At 43.4% G+C, this 21,489-nt stretch overlaps 2 protein-coding genes and 1 long non-coding RNA gene across 3 annotated transcripts; 2 read left to right on the top strand and 1 right to left on the bottom strand.

Moving 5' to 3' along the window:
* Window positions 1–2,358: 2,358 nt before the first annotated feature.
* LOC110975970 (uncharacterized) lies at window positions 2,359–11,455 on the top strand. Its single transcript, XM_087139951.1, has 10 exons — window positions 2,359–2,504; window positions 2,856–3,074; window positions 4,941–5,012; window positions 5,754–5,836; window positions 6,764–7,055; window positions 7,197–7,442; window positions 7,667–7,773; window positions 8,288–8,465; window positions 8,972–9,021; window positions 9,174–11,455. Exons 2-10 carry the CDS (start codon window positions 2,956–2,958, stop codon window positions 9,656–9,658), a joined length of 1,632 nt encoding a protein of 543 aa, XP_086996077.1. The 5' UTR covers window positions 2,359–2,504; window positions 2,856–2,955; the 3' UTR covers window positions 9,659–11,455.
* LOC147798301 (uncharacterized) lies at window positions 6,913–12,909 on the bottom strand. Its single transcript, XR_015426136.1, has 3 exons — window positions 12,472–12,909; window positions 7,170–7,430; window positions 6,913–7,051 (listed from the first exon to the last, which is right to left on the bottom strand). It is a non-coding gene; the product is annotated as an uncharacterized LOC147798301 (long non-coding RNA).
* Window positions 11,824–20,445, top strand: LOC110976033 (uncharacterized). The gene is made up of 4 exons (XM_022228971.2): window positions 11,824–12,332; window positions 16,808–17,434; window positions 17,641–18,117; window positions 18,238–20,445. The coding sequence occupies exons 1-4, from the start codon at window positions 12,212–12,214 to the stop codon at window positions 18,570–18,572; spliced, it is 1,560 nt and encodes a 519-aa protein (XP_022084663.2). The 5' UTR covers window positions 11,824–12,211; the 3' UTR covers window positions 18,573–20,445.
* The last annotated feature ends 1,044 nt before the right edge of the window (window positions 20,446–21,489 follow it).

Raw genomic sequence — 21,489 nt, 5'->3', positions numbered from 1 at the left:
GTCATCCTGCTACCATTCAGAGAAAAAGAAGTCCACCTCAAGGAGTCGTCATAAAGCAGCGTTGGGAGAGTAATGCAGAGTGGAAATTTAATTGAGCCGAGGCAGCGCACTAAGCAGACGTACATTAAAATCGGATCGAAGTGTTCATGGGAATGACCATAAATTCTTGGAATTTTTATTACACGCCTTCAAAGACAGATTCCTCTGTAATGAAGAGGTGTTCAGAAATAATGGGGTCGCGTGTATACTGTGTAACCGCGTTCATGTTTCTGTCTCGCTCTAACACAGGGTAGGCTTTTAATATTGGGAGACACCATGTGCTGCCATGTGAATGTAGTGACCACGTATAATTTCAAGCAGTACTTTAGTAATCGGAGACTATCTATTTCTACGGAGACTTAGGCTACTTCTTTGGTCCTCATGGTAAATTTTTAAAAAGTACAATCCATCGTATTTTGAAAAGTAAATTCAAACTTTTCAAGCTACTCATACTTAAAAGATCGATTCACTTTTGAACACTGACAAATTGCATACTTCTTACACATAATATTTCACTCACCCTCCTTCCAAAATGGTCAAGTTGTTTAGCTTGAAGTCGTTGGTGGCGCACTGTCTAACGCTTGTCGCACTCAGAGGAGGATGGTGCAATGGGGGCAGTGGCGCCAGTGAACCGTTGAGGAGTGGGAAGTTATGCCTCTGCACTGCCGGAAGCTGGAGACGAAGCTCGCCCCGTGTGCGTTTTTAAAGCAATACTGTGTCATGCTTCATTAAAATCGTGTTTCGCTCCGCCAATGCATTGCAGTCATTTTGACACGAGAAAATCGGACATATTCCTACCGCTGCACGCAAAAACGTCAATTTTTCAAAGACAAGCGTCGACTGTCTCAGGCGCAGTGACAAGCTTAGGAATGGGGACATTATGAATATACAAACAACACCCCATTTTGTCCGATTGAATTGAAAGTTCGCTCTCTTTTTGGATGCTTCTGTTTCAAGATTTGTCATTGGATACATATATGGGTCCAGTCCACTAATTCAAGCCTCATTGAAAACAGTGTAAAATCAGCACTGTTTAGGGCCCATAGCATGCACGCCAACCTCTCTGAGATTTCTGAAACACAAATGAAATTCTTGTCTGGTCACTTATCTGTCAATTTCTTTTCAATTTTTTGTGGGTTAACCAATTACATTTTTAATTATTCCCACAAAACAAAATCACCCCCCAAAAAGTGATTTTTCCGAAATCTAATTGCAGCCATTTTTCAAGTGGCAACCCTCAACTTTCTGGGGCACTTTGGACCATTTTTCAACTGTGGTTTTTAGCCCTTCTGCTCTCATATGAAAGCTCAAAGACCCAGGGAGTTGATCCTGGCAATGATTTGCACAATCTCACCATTTTGGGGGCCAAACAATCTCCTTTTTCAAAAGATACTGTGGGGACACTTTTAATGCTAATGAGCTGGCCAGAAATTCTCACTTGAATTAGTGGTCTGCACCCTTATACGTGCAGATCTGGTTATGGGTGGGGTGGAGGCTGGCCGACCTCCAGACTCTTGAAAAACGGGTATGGTATTGAAATGGTTTGGGTTGTCACCTGAAATGAGGACAAAACATTTGGCACCGTGATCCCTTCTCTCCCTGCAGCGTATCTCATCAATTTCTGTGACTAACTGGTTCTCTCTGGGAGCAATAACACCCACCTTCGGAGGTGAACTCCATCAATCAATAGGCACAAGCTGAAAGATTCACAAAGCTTGTACCTTGGGTTAGAGCTGTGCAAGTCAAAGTTTTGTATGACGGAAAGTTTCATGCTCGAGATTAGTTTATTTCAAAGGTCGGAGCCAACAAAATCTATGTAATTTATTCAATGATGAAAATTCCTGGTTTTTTTTACATATTACACGACAGTAGTTTCGAAGCTCATAATTGCATGTGCGTACTGAGGCCTATGTACAGCTGCGCAAAACCATCAATTATGAACTCATCCCCAGTCAACATTCTCCTGATGGCGCCACACGGTGTCAAATCTTGAGGCTCAAAAATTCGCCCCACGAAGTAATCACAGACCAAGCATTTTGAGGGGACTTTCGTTTTAGATCCCAAACGGGCACATCCAGAATGGTGTGCCCAAACTGTTCACACAAGAATATTTAGGTGGAATAGGGCCTATACAACCCGATAGTCCTATAGGGCAGATGGTAAGCGCGCTATAGTGAAGCATGGAGGTAGAATGAGTGAAGTGAACGTTGCAAACTGGGGGGGGTCTAATCCCCGCCTCCTACTTTCCCTGTGGTTATGACACTGGCCTAATGGGCATGCACGGCGCCAAATGTCCCCTCTCCCAGCTACGAAAGTCTGTACACTGCATGCCGTGTAGCACCAGGTTAGCCCCGTGGAATAACACCACACCAGTTTGTCGACCAGTCAGAGGTCATCAGCAGAGTATGTGGGAATCGCAAGACACAGCTATATGGTTTTCTACAATATTATAACCATGGAGGAAGGTAAGCAGGACTTTGGCATTTGAATCACCAGCAAACCCTCCTAGGATTTCAATTCCTGGAGCATGGCTTCACGTTTTCAAAAGCGGATACGGTTCACTAGAGCTTTACGTTGAACACCGAGGCCCACACTGTACATGTATGTCCGTCATCAGGCATTATTTGGGATGTATTGTATATTTTTGTACACCGTACAAGGAAGTAAGTTTATAAAAATCGACGAAAGGCCACACTTCCCGCTGCAATCAAACTTGAGCGCATACAGGAGAGACAAGTGTTCGTGAAGTCCGTATGTGAAGCTCAACCGACACTGCCGATTCTTATACAGATTGCATCCGGTATCATACTTCATAGGCACTCAGTACTTTGCCGGGGGTGTCCCGCTCTATCCCTAAGCAAGACTCTCCCGCTGCAGCAGGCGAGGTGACGGGGTGCACCGGTGGCTTATCCAGCGATGGCCCGTTGTTTCTTTGTGTGTCTACCTCCGATTTTGTTGGCGTACCTGTGCTGTATTTCGGCGGTCTCGGGGGATTCACACGATTTGTCATGCGACAGTTCTGAACACCGGTGCTGGTAAGTTGACCCGGTTTACTTATATCCTGACTGTGGCGTGGAACTCTCTAAATTCCAAAGGGTCCAGTCCACTAATTCAAGCCTCATTGAAAACAGTGTAAAATCAGCACCGTTCAGGGCCCAATAGCATGCACACCAACATCCCTGAGATTTCTGAAACACAAATTAAATTCTTGTCTGGTCACTTATCTTTCAATTTCTTTTCAATTTTTTGTGGGTTAACCAATTACATTTTTAATTATTCCCACAAAACAAAATCACCCCACAAAAAGTGATTTTTCCGAAATCTGATTGCAGCCATTTTCCAAGTGGCAACCCTCAACTTTCTCGGGCACTTAGGACCATTTTTCAACCGCAGTGTTTAGCCCTTCTGCTCTCATATGAAAGCTCAAAGACCCAGGGAGTTGATCCTGGCAACGATTTACACAATCTCATCATTTTGGGGGCCAAACTATCTCCTTTTTCAAAAGATACTATGGGGGCTGGGCACTTTTAATGCTAATGAGCTGGTCAGAAATTCTCACTTGAATTAGTGGTCTGCACCCCAAAGAGTGAAAACTCAATCTTTTCGAGTGAAGATTCCCGCAGTCGGAAACTAGGGACCAGACTTTTTAGAGTGAAATTTCTTCAATCGAAAAGATCGAGTTTTCACTCGAGCTCTGACTGACGTGAGTATTTCACTTTAAATCGAGAGTGATTTTCACTCTAAATCGTCTTGTCCCTAGCTTCACTCTATTGGATTTAGAGAGAACTGATGGGACTGTCCAAAACGGACCCAGTGACCACCAGGCACAGACAGTAACTATCGCATGTACTGATTCTAAATACATGTATTAAGCCAGTGTGTCCCTCAAGATACACCGATTATGATCCTAATTACGCCATCTGTGGTTTAAACGTGAATTCGAAACTGCTCCCTTACATCATTCCCTAATCAAAACCGACTGCCAAATTACAGACCCTGGACTTTCGTAATATATTTGATCCCTTGCATCGTGTTTGAAACTAAAGCTAATTAAAATTGACGATACACCAGTAAAAACCAAGTGCCACCCCTCCCCTCTAAAAGAAGATGGGGCATCCCTTCAAATATTACCTTGTACCCTCCCAAAATTTAATGTGAGTCTCTTTTCAGTAAGTTATTTACTGCAAACATACACTTGAACTTTGGAAGAGGCATTTTAAAAAGCCTGCCGTGAGATAACGAAAGTGAAACATACCAATAAATAAATGGTGAAGGAAGAAGTAACTGGTTTATTTCGCAATGGCTTTGTATAGCAGTTTCGGTTTACCGCACAGTACTGCTCTGACCTAAACTTCTCTTGATATTTGGAATAAAACTTGATGACATGTTGATCGATGGTGACAAGGATAGTAAATGTGTACAGTTTAACAACTGTCATCAGAAAGGATGTGTTTACTCAGACCCCTACCAACATGTAACAACCATATTACACAAAATGGATAAAATAAGACATTTTCATGAACATATAAAAGACAGGATTGAAAACAAAATTGTTTTATTCGCATAGAGTTGACAAGTCTTGAAGTGTTATAGCAAATGATGTTAGAGCAAACGGCAGAACCAGCACCTATCTAGAACTGGATTTTAACGACAAGTAACATGGCACAGATGATGACAATGCATCATGTCATTTTTTTGATAAAGAATTCACGGTTATTAAGTTTCCGTGAAAATGAGCCCTAATTTCGAGTCTCCCGCGTGCGTCGTTCACTTACTTTGAAAGGGTGGCTGCCGTCGGTAATGGTGGCCCAAACCGAGTGGGCACGTGGTATATACTTTGACGTCTTTTGGTCGCCCATGACACAAACTTCATGCACCCTGATGTCTTTATATTAATGCAGGTATAACAGGTACGTTACTGTCAGCACCAGAACTACAAGGCGACCGTGGTATTGTCTGTGGCTCTGTGAAAGGTGTGGGCTGAATTTCACTTCAATTTTTCTCCTTTTGGTAGCTAGAGGGTTTGTTTACACACTATTGTCGGGGTTTTAAGACTCCAAATCTGGGATAGAGATCACGATCAACACCATAGGACCAACGCCTCCACTTTTACGGTGAAATGTTAAGCGATGCTGGAAATGACATCATCCCGTATAATGTGACCGAGTGTTGGGTTGAAACTGTACAGCGAAAGACAAACACTCGAGCCTTGAATGCAAATCTAAAGTTAACAATGCAAGCCTCCAAAGTGGGAAGTAGAGAATACGTCATGCTATTATGGGGTTTCCGCCATGATGACTCTCTCTCATGATGTCAACACATTCGAAGTGATTTGAAGGAAACTTTAACTGTGATTTAACTTCTAATGAGAAATCTACCCCCCGTTAATTTAAAACAAAAAAGAGCCTGGGTGGACGAGTAACAGTAATATCAAATAAATTGGAAAAGTTTCCAGAAAATGTTTGAATTTTTCGGAACTCGTTCCCCACAAGGTTCGGAAGCTATGGAGGTCGCAATGATTGTGCGTTTCCATGTATATACTGTGTGCAACAGTAGCAAGAAATTTTACCGGCAAAGCAGTCTTGGATTTTAAATTACATATATCTGCCAATATTCTTATACCCCTGTTGTCCTCTCCTTTCATAGTCTTCACGTTTTATCCTTTCATTAGTGGCTATGAGGGCTACGTGACCTGATTGTTACTTTCTTTCCAGAGAGTACATCGAGTACAGATTGGAGAAGAAAAAGCTGTGTGATTGCTGTCCTGGAAGGAAAATGGAAGGTGGAGTATGCAGAGGTAGGTCTTAGAATCTTTCTCCTTCATCACTTAATTTCTCAGGGTCATCGTATAACAGAGATCTTAATGCTCACTTAGATGTAGAACAGAGAACAGTGGATACACCAATTGGACCCCAACAACTCGCAGCTTACCTCCTTTTTTTTCCTCAACCAAACCGACTTTATTCAATTTCGGCAGAAATTTCAAATAAATGTGTTCGAACTCAATGCAGTGCATGAGATACCATCACTAACCTCTTAGTTTGGAGCGTACTCCTCCCAGTCTCCAGAAATGTAAATCGGGGATTTAATCGAAAATTAGGATTTGATTTAACATAATACTTATAACTTCTATATTGGGGCAAAGACAGTTGACACACGTTTGTATTTGGAATGTCTCGTATTCAAAACACTCGTTGAAATGTAACACACAATGAATCGGTGCAAAAGCTCGAAGGAAATGCAAACGAGCATGTTCTTGCAACGATGGCTTCTTTCACATTGAGGGCGCTATGAGTTCTGAAGAAAAGAAATATTCATCAGCCATTTTGTTGACAACTGAAAAAGACATACCTGGTTTTGCAAGTGTGATTATGTTGTGGTTAAGTGATATATTCGAAGAAGCCGAAAAATCGCTTAGTGGGCTCAGAGGCATAAAGTAACCGTCTATTCCGTCAAAATCGGTGTTTAGATAAAGAGGCAATATACAACTATCCAAATCACTATCATACATGTTGGCCCATATTCTCCCAATGTTGGGCTTATTCCTGCAATCCTTTCAGAATGTTTTATAAGCTGTATGTTGGCTATGCTTGGAACCGACTGATAAGCGCCCCCTCACCCTTCAAGGACAGGGTGAAGACGCAGTCGCTTGCTTGAACTATCACAAAACCGTTTACGTGTAACTAACAAACACATTAAGTTTTCTTTAAAATCGCAACCACAGAATGCGACGAGGGACAGTATGGCATGAATTGTGCGAGCGTCTGTTCGTGCGAGGAGGGATATCACTGCGATCCGGTGGATGGCTTTTGCACGTGTAGAGAAGGCGTTGCCGATGCAAGTTGTCAACCGCTCAACAGTAGCTGTTCTGGAGTAGGGAGTGGCCGTCTTTGCAGCAACATGACCTGTAACTATGCCTGCGTGAACGGCCAAAAGTGTAACCACCACACAAACATGTGCGAATGTCCGCTGGACTGGCGCGATGACTCCGGGGGAACCTGCAATTTCTTGCCTGGGTGAGAGTCAATTAACATATAGTCACTTTCACGAGATATTAAAGATAGGAGTTTCTTTCATGATACGTACCGCGAGTTAGATTCGTTCATTGACGTGTTCCTTTATTTCCTAACTTGTAAACGTCTTGTTCATGTATGTAGCTGCCCAGATGGCTACTTTGGGCCCTCCTGCAACCAGTTGTGCCGGTGTGAGCACAACGCGACGTGTGATGCTCTGGGCGCCTGTGAATGCCCGGCTGGCTGGAGCGGCTTAACCTGTGGTGACCCCTGTGAGCCCTGGTACTACGGATCCAACTGCTCCCGGACTTGTGACTGTCCCGAGGAAGCGCTGGAGTGCAGTCCCATAGATGGAAGCTGTTCATGTCCCCAAGGATTCTACGGATTAAAGTACGCCGATTTGTGAGAGGCTTTCATTTCTCCAGTCTCTCGTCTGGAAATTTCCCCTCCCAATCATTTTTTCCCTGAAACCACTGCCACACATTTACTCCCTCAAACTGTTGTGTCGAGCTTTACTCAAGTGTGTGACGAGTTCTCGACTATTACTGCGAAATCTGAAGTAAACTATTCCTTAGCTTATAGGACCTGTGTTTATTTTGATTATTTCAATATAGTTGTTCTCGTGAATGTCCTGATGGTTACTTCGGAAGTAACTGCAGAAATGTATGCAGTTGTGATAATCTAACCGAGACGTGTGACCGCTTGGATGGAGCGTGCAAAGGTGAGCTTTTATTTAAACGTGGCACTGTATGTTGTCTCCTTATGCATAACAAGATGATAAGCATCATGAGATTTCCCCAAATCCCAAGACCTTAACGATGCCGGTTCATTACAAAAAAAATCCAATTTGTATGTATACTATATTATATTCTGTTTCTCTTCAAAGAAATTTATTTCAGCAAAGAAATTTATTTCAGCCTCATTTTTTTTTCAAGTTAGACGGATGGGCCTGACACAGCCCTGTGTTTCCTTAAAAATTCCGGTCTCCAAAGGACGGTTCTACTGTGAACTATAAACTGGATATTTCAGGGTTGACATTAGAGGAGAATGGAAATCCACAATACAATCACCAACAGTTTTGAGGGCCCCACAGCCGGTGGAGTGTCTGTGGTTTACTCTGAATAACACTCCCATCATGGAGGATTTTCCTGATTTTAGAAGACGGAGATTGTTTGAAAATCCTGAATTAGGGAAGAATCCTGACAAAATTCTGCCCTGGATATTTACGATTTCAGCAAAGAAGGGACCACCTCCTTCTTCGGCTGGTCCCAACCCAAGAGATCCCGGCGGTCGAAGCTCGTCTGCAACAGGTGCTGTAATTGGTTCAGTAATAGCTGGAGTCGTCCTGGTCGGTTTGATCGTAGCTCTGGTGTTCTTTCTCCAACACAGACGTAAACAAGGCAAGGAGAACAGGTAAGTGCACTTGCTGAGTTAGGTGAATTGAGGATGTTTCGCGCTGTAGAAAAACAGCGCACGTAAATTGGGGGCGCACTTTCAGCGGAAAATGGACAATTGTTGGCAAATGTGACCGACTACCATTCTGGTCGCCTCACTGATCGAGTTTTCTTGGTAACTTATCCACAAAATGCAGCCTGGACACCTGGCAAAGTTGACCAGTGGTTGACAGATGAAGTAAGGCCATGTCACTGTGCCCTGTATCTTACGGTAGTTGTGGTTTCCTTTTCTACTGCCTGTAGCGACTGCAGGCGATTGTGCCATCTTTTCACTTCTTCCCGGTTGTACGTTTTTTACACAATACACGTATAAATACACCTGTACTGCTCCGTTGAAATCCGAATTTACTCCCATGCCCATCTACCAGTGTTTCGGATGTTTTTTTATACAAACTTGCTATAACTAGATTTGCGGGGAATTTTATCTTCTGATGGTAGTCTTCTGCATTTGGAACTTTTTTGCAGGACTGATGCTCTCTCCATTTCGCCTTATGTCTGTTATAATACTGCAGCAGGTAAACAACTTTATCTCCGTTGATTTCGGTGAAGAGCGTTAGCCTTTTGCTAAAATTAAAAGCGAAAACACAGAGTGAATGAAGAATTTACAATACGGCAAAAGGGCAAAAGTCTCGGGCTGAAATAATTGTGGGTTTCGTCTTTCACACAGCTGCTAAAGACGAATATACCGAGCTAGAGGAAAGGCGCTATTGTGGCAACACGTACGCCGAGGCAATCGACACATTCAAATCTAATCCCCGGCATTGCATCGTTGGAGGCGCTACATACGCCATACCCGAGAAGCCAAATCCGCCGCCTGATGCCGACGCCGGGGATGTCAAACTTGATGAAGACTACAGCCATCTTGATCGTGCTGTGATCACGCCACCCACAGCAAATGCTTTGGGTAAAGAACACGACTACGATGCTCTCGGGCTGACGGCCCCCGATTCGGGCGATCAGTACAGTCACCTGGAGAGAAATCAAAGGGCGGCCAGCATGCGCAGTGCGGAGGACGCTGACAGGAAGTACGGGAGTCTGCTCCAATCAGGAGAGCACGAAGGAGAGTACAGCAACCTCGATCGCAAGACCGGGCGTTCCCAGGAAAAGGAAAAAGATTACGGCAACCAGTATGAGGTTGTCAGAGTTGAATAAGAAGGCACGAATTTGTTGTACAATGTTTCTCATGTCAGTCATACAGCTCTAAGCAGGGCACATTTAAACCTCTTTTTACATGCGACCGCCACTCCTTGCTGCCTGCCAGCCGCTTTCACAATATATTTTTGGGGGTATACAGCGTGAAGTACCTTTTCAAATCAATAATCAAAGCGAAACAAAATTCAAGTCCACACAAAAACCGAATATCAAACTGAAAACAGAAAGCAAAGTTAAAAGTTACTTTTGGACTTTGGAAAATCTCCATCTACATGGGGGAAACTGAGAAGCATATTGATCAGCGGCTGCAATTCTTCCTAGCAACGCCGGGATGTATTAATGCAATATCTGTTCATCATTCAGAGAATTAATTTAGAACAGGATATCCATGACTGATGAAGGTGGTGATACGTGTGCCACTTGAGATGACGTTCATACCGATGACTAGTTTTAGAGAATGGTGAAGTTCCACGAGAGAGTAGAAATAAGGCATTTGCGAGTTAAATTTGAATAAAATCTGGTACAATAAATTATTTAAATTCACGTGAACATAAAAAATTGAATTCTCCATACTAAAACCGCTGTTGCAATACCTTGTGATTCGGGGCAAGCTTTTGCTTAGTTACACAAGAGACGCCTTGCAACAATACACTGTTCTCAATGGATAAGAACGGCTCAAAGGAACCAGTCCATTCCAGAGATGGTGGTCGCTATGCAAAAGCTTGCCCCGAATCACGAGGCATAGCAACAGTGTCTTTAGTCTGGGGAATTCAAATTGTTACGTTTCTGTGCAATCAGATAACACAGTGTACCAGATTTTATTCAAATTTAACTCGCAAGCGGCTTATTGGCTACGCTATTCCCGACCCTATCATTTTGCATAAGTCGTCAACAAAAAAGACCTTTTCCAAAATATTTAGCTGGAAATACATGTAAAAGGTAGGTAACGGTTCTACCTACAACTTTTGCGTTTTCTTTTTTAAGGGGAGAAGAATGTGTGTTTCTTCACGACTTACGAATAGCAATAAGTTCAGGAACGGCGTTACATATTTCCGTTTATGAGTGGAACTCTTTAAGAAGCTTTTGTATTTTTTTTATGGTGGTGTTAGTCCTTTGTTGGAAACAAAAAACAAATCGATAGTCGGTACTAAAAGATAGACAGAGTACTTCACCGGAAACACACTCAGATAACCAATAATTAATTTAAAGTTAGCACAATTTACGCAGTAGCACAAGGGATCCATCCTGCATGATTATAAAGTAGATACACATTGTACACTGTCTTCTGTGAAGTCTTTCACTTAGTCTTTTATTTACATGTAGTTGAAAAATTGGTTGCAAGTTTTGTTTAGGGTTCTGTTTATTTTCAAAAAGCATTTGTGTGGAACACTTTTTTCTGGAGTTAGTAATCATATGGACCTGTTAGTGTGTATCAACAGTACATGTGTAAGTGTTAGCCTTGCGTTTTTACTGGTCAATGATGGATTTAATTTCATCCTGATTTTATACTGTAATTGTACCAAACATTTAACCATACAGGGACCTAGTGAAACCCAGTTTGTACCTTTTTATTGGCGTATTTTGTATAAAACAATAATTATAATAAACACGAGATAAATTTCCATTCCCTTTTCAAAATTTGCAATTTGGAAAGATGATGAATCCAAACCCAGCCCCACTTTTTCATTTTAGGTGTGGGTGTGACAATTGTTATTTCTTTCTCCGTCTTCGAAAGACGATGTGTATTGCACATGCAGTGACAAGTTCAGTAAATTATGAATATTTCTTTTTGATCGAGTCAGGCTATTGTCAAAATTCGAGGGAAATGGCGGATCAAAGTTTACACACGTATACCGTCATATAGTCACTTCTAGCCGACATGCCTCATCCAATAACTGAACAAAGACGAGTAGAGAGGATTCAGAGAAATACGAGCAGGGTTGCATACACGTACAAGTGAAATTACTCTTCATTTCCACTCACAGCTATTGGTCACAGGCCGTTATTATGACCAGACCAACGGCCTTGTACGTCTGGCTTTTTCTCATAATCATAAACACGCTGGCCAGCTTCACAGAAATCCTTGACTGAGTCATTTGCATAATTCAGCCAACAGGTCCAACCCCCCCCCGAAGGACAACTAGCGTCCTCCAGAAAAGATGACCATTTCCATGCGCTAAAAATCATGACGTAACATATGAATTTTGATCCAAGCCAACTGTTCGGCATATTACCATCAATGTTGTCACCTCTCAGACCTCGTCTTCAGCCCACGGTCTTTGTTCGTGGCCCGATAACATACTTGTGGTCAGTCTTGCATAATCAATATGTAATGTACGCGTAGGCTGCACGTTGCATTGTATGTGGTGTCATGCATATGCAGATTCAAGGTCCGGTCCAGCGCCCCCGTAATCAGCAGACGTACACGACCACCTCTGGTCACCCAAACCAAACCACGTAACATTCAGGCTATGTAAAAATGTAACCCTCGCCTATACAGTGCAGTATCGTGCATTATACGCAGTGCCAGAACTCGCCATCGCAAAACAGAAAATGAGTGAGAGGAGCCCGAACTACGGGGCTTTTTCTCAGTTTGATGAAGCCCAAGATACTACGACTATCCCACCCATCAGCTCATTCGCTAAGAGAAACACTCGACTTTCAACATCGGCAGGTAAGTCGGGGTTCCGATGGCATGAATGGTCCTCCACTCGCTACAGTTGATCAGTAAAAAGCCTCAAGGAAATTAAAAACAGAATTAACAGTGCAACGGGTTTACAAGGAACTAATCGATGTAAAATAAAGGTTCTCACTTCATTACGCTTGACGAAAACCGGCTTTTCCAAGTTGCCTTAGTTCACAGTCTGTCCATGCTCTATGGTCCATTCAAGATACGAGTCTGTTCGTGGTGAAAATGCCCTCATATTTCACATGTGTCTGTAGACTCTTGATGATCGAGTACGCGTGACGAGGAAACGCAATGGTCATACCGGTAGGTTCATGCGATACCTTCCCCAGCGGACACCCCCAAATTTTCGCCGGTTGTTTCTCGGACGAAACTTGCTAAGAGACTGACCCTCTCTCAACATCATCGTGGGAGCTCACGTTCGAATCTGGCCTCGTGTCTTGCAAGTGTGGTGTTGTGGCTGCTATTTCAGCAGTTTCATTACGTAATTTGCCGTAATTTTCTCTCCTTGCGCCTCGACCACGGCCATCGGGCCGCGCGGCTTAGAGGATTCGCCTTGGATAACCGCTGTGTTCAATAAACCTGGACAAACAATGGACGCCATCTTGCGTAATGTTGCCTAACACATATCGAATTCTGTATACGCCCTTTTCGGCCCTTCCGTAAGGTGCCGCAAGAGCATGGAATGGAGGGAGGTCGCTGTTATGCAAGCCCAAGGGGATTTGTCTAGTCATAAGTTGTCACATGTCTCAGAATTGTGTTTTGAGAAGCTGAAATTCGTTAACAGAAACATCTGGCCATGGTCCGATCTTAGTCTAATGTGATACGATGTATGTTAGAGCACGGTTGGGCAGGGACAAAGCATCGTGAAAACATACTGTCCCTGGTCTACTTAAAACCTACATATGTATTCATGGAGATGGATCCCACTGTGTTCGTATTATAAAGTACTTGTGCAAAATTGATATATATGAACATGTAAACTATGGATGGTCAGTTCTGCATTTGGTGACTTTAAAGTATTTTTTTTACCAGTTTGGGGGCTATTCCTGGAAATTCACACATTCGTAAATGCAAGCTTAAGGTCTGTTTGGGTTTGATACAAGTGTTACTGATGTGGTGTGTGCATTTCCACCACTATTTTATGTTCATGCCGTGTGTCATGAGCAAGAATCAAAACAATTGAAGTAGAATGCAACAATCAAAAAGGAAACATCGGGAATAGTCTTCAAATAAGCTGTTGTTTCAGTTTTACATTTCTGAGGATGCTTTGTAACTATGGAGAAAGCAACGCTTTTCCCACTCGTTATGGTTGGAATTGGTCGGACTCAGGAAGTCATCACAGTGCGTGATTTTTCCTCTGGATACATATTACTTGGTTTTATGCGTACAAGAAATTGTTATTTCTTTATTTTTGATACCAATGACAAAAATCGCCATTTTAAAATTATAAATGAAAGATTTATCCACTCGATTCGAATGTTGTTTACAGCTGCTTACATGCGTGTATCTCCACGCGCACGCTTTGTAAAGGGGAGCATGGATGTCCAGTGTTGCTAGCTCAATGATGAAAGCGGGAAATATGCGAACAAGGGGTCAGTGAACTCATGCCTGAGTCGAGGGATAAAAAACGTGTCTGACAAGCTATAGTCTGGCCGCCAATGCTCTCGACACACATGCTATTCTCTCTATGGATTCGAAAGTGTGAGACAGGGAAAAGACGATTTTAGACTGAAATCACTTTGATTTTAATTGATAGAAATAGTTTGAACAAGAGTCCCTGTCCGTGGAAAGCCGAGTGAAATCTCGATTTATATTTGGAGTGAAGATTCACTTGAATTCGTCTGGTCCACATAGTTTCAAACGGAAGGAAATGTTTTACTCGAATGGGTGAATTTTCACTCTTTGGAATTGAAAGAGTTCGTGGACATGATGAAAAGTCACCAAATAATCGGTTTTGGCGTCGTCAGTTAAAATACATCAGCTTTACGTCAGTAGAAGTGATATGCTGTGTCGGGTTAGGACAAAACGAACGACTTGGTAATGTACTTAATAAATGTCTACCTCTCTCCGTTATTCATTATAATTACATGTGTTAGGCGAACGGCGAATTACATAATGCAACGCATTTCTGAGGTAATACCCAATGGCGGCACAGGGCTATGCAGGTTGGGATTCATTCACTAGTTAATGGAATTTCTTCGCCACACCTGGGTGCCCTTTGCAGATCTGACGGCGTTAAACGATGAATATACTTGATTTGCTTTGACGGCTTTCTCTTGAAATAAAATGTATGCTAATTCTGATATATTGTCTTTATTTTAGTCATTTAACTCTGTGCCCTTACAACCCAGACTACAAATCCTCGGAGTAATGACTATAATACGCGTAGTCATACTGTCTTCAGTCAGTTAATTAGTGCACAAGCCAATTTCAAAATGGCCGACCTGCTAAATCTTTTCGGCAAGTTGACGGATGTGATTTTACTGTTGTAGTTGCTCAGTTGTTTGTTTGTTTGTTTGTTTGTTTGTTCGTTTGTTTGTTTTTTTAACAGCGCTTGTTATCCCCAGTATCTCGGTGGCTTGTTCTACCAACAATTACATCGTCTCTTATATTTCATTTCGAGTCGTTACGTTCATTCAGCCCACACTATAGTTAAAAAATCGATCGATTGCTCATAAAAATGTATCCACTCTTAGCATGTGAACCAATCCCCGGCTCGCACAAAATCCGCTGGATCGTCCCACATAGGTTGTGTACAAAACTGACGTTTTTCCCATCAAGTCGATCATCTACAAGTTGACGACGAGGCAATCAAAGTCCCCGCGGAAAGATTGGGCCTACATGTAGAAATACGTGTACATATACATGTATATGTAAATCGGAGCGATATTGCGCGTGGCTATCAAAACCCAGTCAATGACCGCGCGACGGATGCTGAAGCCATCATCCTGACGGTTTGAGTGTTCTCGCCTCCCAGTTGCGCTTGCAGTTTAGATGATCAACTACAGGTCCCGCTGCTGCCTATAGTCTTGTAAATCTGACAATGCACGTTCACGAGGTTGCTCATAGGCCTCATGCTGGACCTATAGAGGGCGCTATTTTCTTAGTAACGTAGGCGCCTTTGGTCAGAACTGAACTTCGCTGGTTCACGAACGACTAGGAAATGCACGCGTTACGGTCGCGTAACAACCAACAAAATGAACATTCCTGACCAACATCGCTCTTTCAACCGATGAGTGGGTGCTTCTGCTCGAGGTGGATAGCATTTAAGCTGCATGGTGTCGCCGTTTCTCCTGAGCGTAACGCGTTTAAGCATCTGGATGCCCGGATAGATCACAGAAGAATAAATGATGAAAACCCTCTTTTTAAAAAATCGAAACAAAACAAACAACAAAAATAACGCAAAATAAAACGAAATAACTGGAAAATATCAAATTTACACCTTTCTCCATATCTTAGATTGATTTTCTGTTCAGTTTTGTCAGTTTGAAGTACCAGGTATTCTTATCCCTGTTACAAAACAGAATCCCTTTTGCGCCCAAGTTTCGCGAAGACCAACCTAGCACTTCATCTATTGCTTCCGTCATTTTGCCGTGTGCAAACCACCAAGCTCACATGCATGGGGGGTTGCCGACGAATTTCATGCTGAAATGCCTCATTAATTTCCAGCATTCATGTTGTCAGTTCAAGACAAAGCTCTCCGATTCAAAACGACGTTTGAGTCCAAAGCAAATCGATGCCTCGTCTGAACTGTGGGAAAGGGCCGCTTAACCTCAATGTTCCCCATTACTCCTGAAAAAAAAATCATAAACTAGGACTAGACAGATCTAGTCCACGAATCGATCATCTTGAATCGAGACAAGACAAATCTTAGATCTAAGGAGGTAAAATTTGGAAGACAGATCAAATTATAGATGGATCAAATGAGAAGGATCTCATTTACAGAAGAGCGAGTGAAGACAATTAAAACTTCAAAATAATAGAAAGGACTTAGGGACCACAAAGCAATGTCGAATAATGGCACATGCATGCCCCACCCCACCCCAAATGGCCCAGTAAGGCACCTCCCCGTTGTTAGGCAAGAGTCATGTCTTCTCCTGGCCTTCAGTTACTATGCAGCATCGGAAATGAAAAGAATCCTAAACCCCCACGATCTTACATGTATGAATGTGACGGTTAAAACTTGTTCAACTAACCCCCACCACACCTACAGTTCTTGCAGTTCAAATTACACTTAAAAAATCGCAGTAAAAAAAAATCAAGTGAACGCGGTGCGTGTAAGCTATAGTCCAAACCACTCTTAACACGTCACAACTGCAACTCTTTGTTCCCTATATTGAAAGAGAAGTCCAATCGTTTCCTGCGATCTGAAACCATTTCATGTTCATTCGCAAACTCCAGTCCTTTGTCCAGAGGATTTAACGATGGCCTTCTTCCTTTCTGTCATTATTTTCTCTTAGACTCGGAGGAGCGTTCCCAGTCTACGGGGTATTACCGAGAGCTGACTTTGGAAGGAATGAGCCCAAACGGCTCGGCGTCAAATACAAGTCAGACTCCAACTTCACCCATCGCTATGCAGCCACAGTCCTCACAACCCCAGCAACAACAGCAGCATCAAGGACAACAGCGGCCAGGATCCGAGCAGCAGTATGCCAAAGCAGTGGCAGCCGCAGTTGCAGCGGCTTACCAAGCCCAGGCGCAGGCACAGGAGATGAGCGGCATAGCAGACGGCGGCATGGTGCCGGTGCCGGTGCCGGCTGCCGCCGGCTCGTCCGGCACCAGCATTAGCTCCGTGCCGGGCCTACCCGTCCAGCCCGCCACATCGGGGGCGGTGTCCGTCAACATGGCTTCCCCACCGCCGCTGCTGCCCATGCAGGTGGCCAACTCGTCCCTCCTAGGCCAAGCGCTCCAGGCAGCTAACGATATGGGCGGCCTGTCGGCGTTGCAACTCGCCGTGCAGCAACAGCAGTTGCAACAGCAACAGCAATTTCTACATGCCGTGCAAGCGGCTCATGCTCAAAACGCTGGGCACAAGATGATGTCGCCTACACCATCTAATGAGCAGGCCTTGACGCTCAACAATCAAGGTACATGTACATGTAATTAGCGTCGGTGTGGTGGTCACTACGAATAAAGACGCATGCAGTCAACAACAAGAAAATCATGAGCAAAAATTAATTTCATCAGCAATAAAATGAATCAGTGAACTGTGTGGTGTTAAACTTAAGTTTTTTTTTCTAACTGAAAAATGTTCACGTACACAGTTTTACGTTTGTGCCTTTTTGCTTTCCAGGCGCCTCCCCACCTGGTGATACCGATTCAAGAGATGAAGAGAAGACGGCCCTGGTTAACCTGATGCCTCCCTCCAGCCTCGCCAGCCCGGTATCCATTCAACAGGGTGACCAGGCCGACCTCCACGCCATGGTGCCGTCCTCCCAAATGCAAACGCCGATCTCTAGCCAGCTGTTGACGACCTCTACCTCGTCAGACAACGCCTACACCATGCCGGCCACCGCTGCCGCCGCCCCTCTGCCGTCCATCAACATGCCGGCCGGCATGATGGCCGGGACCAATCACGTTTCCAACCTCAACATGGGCCTGGCGCCCCATCTCATTCAGCTCAACAACCCGCAGGCTTCAATGCCGGTCCCACAAATGGTCATCCAGCCCGGAGGCCCAGCAGGGCAGGAGATGGTGTCTCCTGAACAGATGATGGTCCAGGGTGTGGCAAATATCACGAACAACAACAACATCGACATGATGAGTAACAGTAAGTCACGTTTCGTGAATCTATTAATCTTTTGTTTCAACTTTGTTTCTAAGGTCGATTCACACATAATATGCAACGATTTGTACTCATGTGCACGACTCGTGTTGCATTTTGTTTCAGTGCCGACTCAGTGCACGTCCTCCAGCACCAAGAGGAGAAACAGCAAGAGGCCGGTCCCCGACACCGAAAAGGACGAGAAATACTTTGAGCGTCGAAGCCGAAACAACATGGCGGCCAAACGATCGCGAGACTCTCGTAAGCGGCGAGAGGACCAGGTGTCCATGCGAGCCAACTTTTTGCAGAAGGAGAACGACATCTTGCGGGCCCAGCTGGCAACTTTGCGACAGGAGGCCAACTCCCTAAAACAGTTGTTGACCCAGCAACGGCCTATAATGCCTGCCCAAATGTCCATGCAAATGCCCACCCAAGTGATGCCGAAAAATATGCCCGAATGATGACTTCTGCCATGAAAGGAGAGAACATCGGGCCTGATGACCCTTTAAATGGGGTGGCCAAACCACACGGGTCATTTCATTCCTGTCTCTCTCTCTCTTTCTCTCTTCGATATCAACGCCATGCGTTTATTTTCTAATTGGGCATCGTTGGTTTCTTGTGTAATGTCTTGTATAAATCGTGGATGTTTATAAGTTCATTCCAAGTATCAAAAAAATCAGGCGTTGTAAGGGCTAGATCCAGACGAACGAAATTCACCTACTGTGGCTGTGAGATCGTTTAGTTAAAAAATGATACATGTATCTGTTTTTTTTTAAATAGCCACAAATGAGTAGCCTATGCAAAAGAGAGAGGGCAGGTTCAATTGCCCCGTCTTCTGGTGACCTTTTTTGCACCCACATCTTTATTAAGATTTACCCCCCCACACACACACACACACGCAATCACACCCATACATAGTTACCAAATTATTTATCGGGCGAAGAAAATGGGGTTAATTGTTCGGAAACTTTTGTGATTTTGCCCTCCCCCGACCCAAAACTTGGATATGCCACCGGCGCACCGCTGCTAATTACATGTAGACGTGTAGCATGGTTTAACTGGTTTCCCTTTCTGTGTGGCCAGTATTTGTATGGCATGATTATTTGGTTTTTTTTTCTGGATACCAAGAACAACCACCACCAAAAGGATCAAACCACGAACAACAGGGTACCAGCACAATACATGCACAGTGTTTGACATTTGACATTACGTAACGGAAACAGTCACGGCGATTTAGCATCAAGCACGTGCGTGTGCAGGTATTACCAGTGGTGTTTTTGTTTTCGTAAAAGGCTATTTCAAATTGAGAACTCGTCAGAGAAAGTATTCTACGGTGAACGCGCCAGTATATTATTTTAAGTATGAATCATCTAATTTTATTCAAAGTGTCTTTCGATATAGAATATCTTCGAATTGACAGTGTTAACACAGAATATTTTTCTGTAAAGCAGCGCATGTACATCTTAGTTAACCATGCCAGAATCCTTCGATGAATGTCTACACGAGGAGAAATCGCTAACTGCTACCCCTCAGAAAGGGCAAATTGTACCGAGAAATGCCTTTTTGTTGAGAGTGAAATTTGTAGTGAAAACTGTGTCTGGAACTTAAAGAATCAGGGTAACACTACTGTAAATATATCTATAAATACTGAAATTTTGAACCAAAGAGTTAATTCTTATCCACAGGGCAGTGAAGCAGAAAGCAAGCTGCATCCAAGAAGCTGCCTCACTTCGAAAAAGTCCCACATTTTTTATTAGCAGTTCCCGAGCACACTGATGGAACCAGGACAGATATGGAGGCGTGGTTCTACAGGGGAGGGGCGGGGGGGCTCTTGCGCCCCCAATCTTTTGTCTAGCCCCCCATAAAAACAATGCTAAAGAAAAAAGAAAGAAATTAACAGAGCAGTAGCAAATGTTAATAGGTGACGTCACGTGCGAAGAGTCTTTAAAAAAACACTTCTGGCTCTAGAATCGCGCCTGGACCAAAGCCATCTTATTTGTTTGTAACGTAGGAGGATTTAAGGACCATTTTATTTCCTTTCCCTCCCCGAGCGTGTAAAAAAAGCCTCCAGAAGCAACTATCACACCTGTGGACGCCCTCAAAGAAATTTTCATTTTTTGCCCCCACCAAATTAAATTTGGCTTTTCCCGAAAATGATTCTCTTGATCTTCTCTTCCTTGAGCGTCGATTGTATGGTTTCTAAATGCAGCTGTATACTTGTGCATGTATTTTGCATCGATTATATTTGTGTCACTGCATATTCACATGAAATTAATTTGTCGATTTCCTTAAAAAGAAATCAGAGAATAAAAGTAACCAGGTGAGACACGTTAAGAGTGATACCTTTTTGTCCCTGCTACCTGTCTCTGCGTGCGTGTATTGAGTACCGGTACTCCTCAAAAATCATCCAATAAAGGCCGGTTCAAACCATAGGCGAACCTGACACGGAATAATAATGGGCGAAATTCGCTCGAGATGGTGTTGTGTTCAAATGTTTGAACTGCAGCCCTTAACAATTTCACGTTTATGTTTGCTTTCGTGCGAAGTTGACAAACCGGCCTTTACGCATGTGCGTGCATTGTCATATTGAGGAAGGGCGTGTGTACCATTCTAAATGTGGATGTGTGTGGGTGTGTGTGTGTGGGGGGGTGTCTTCCTGAAGTATTGGCACAGTTATCAACAGCATGGTGGGATTGTTGGTTGGTTCGCCGATGGCAGATCCTTTCAATCACTTTAAATCAAAATGACGGGCGTTCTCCATTCAACCTTGTTACCACAAAGCCCCAGTCCATAGTGTTTACACTATCACGATGACCCATGATTTTGGGTCCTATACTCCTGTCAAAGGGAGTAACAAATGGTACTCCAATTATTGTATAAACATACAAAAGGGAAAGGTCCTAGGTACCACAGATTCTTGATCCTCTAGCCCAGGGCATCCTGGTTGATGCTAACTTGGACTGAACTATGAATTACATGTACCTAGTTTAAAGCTTTCATAAAACCGAAAATTCAGAAGAGAAAGGCAAAAACTTTCTTTGCGTGTCCATGAATGTTCGTGTTTTATGATAGGACCTATTATTATCCGTAGGCCTTGCCAGCAGTGCTTGTTACATAATCTTTCGAATCAACACGTTCTCCCAAAGCGAAGGGTATGAGTTAGACGATCGAAAAATCCCCCTCCGGATTTCTTTTTGAAATTTTAAAGGGCGGTTTTTGAACAATTCCATTTCCCTTCCTTCCTAAAACAATGAAAAGCTCCCACATGTTGCCTAACCGCTCATTAAGCCATTACATATTTAAATATATTTACATTGATTAAAAACTGTGGTATCAACAACAAACCACAATGTTATGGCCCCAAAAATCTCATCACCC

Source organism: Acanthaster planci, linkage group LG08 (assembly GCF_054643075.1).
Source record: "Acanthaster planci isolate LZ-2023a linkage group LG08, COTS_SCS, whole genome shotgun sequence".
NCBI classification, from domain to species: domain Eukaryota; kingdom Metazoa; phylum Echinodermata; class Asteroidea; order Valvatida; family Acanthasteridae; genus Acanthaster; species Acanthaster planci.
This window is presented reverse-complemented; position numbering and strand designations above follow the sequence as displayed.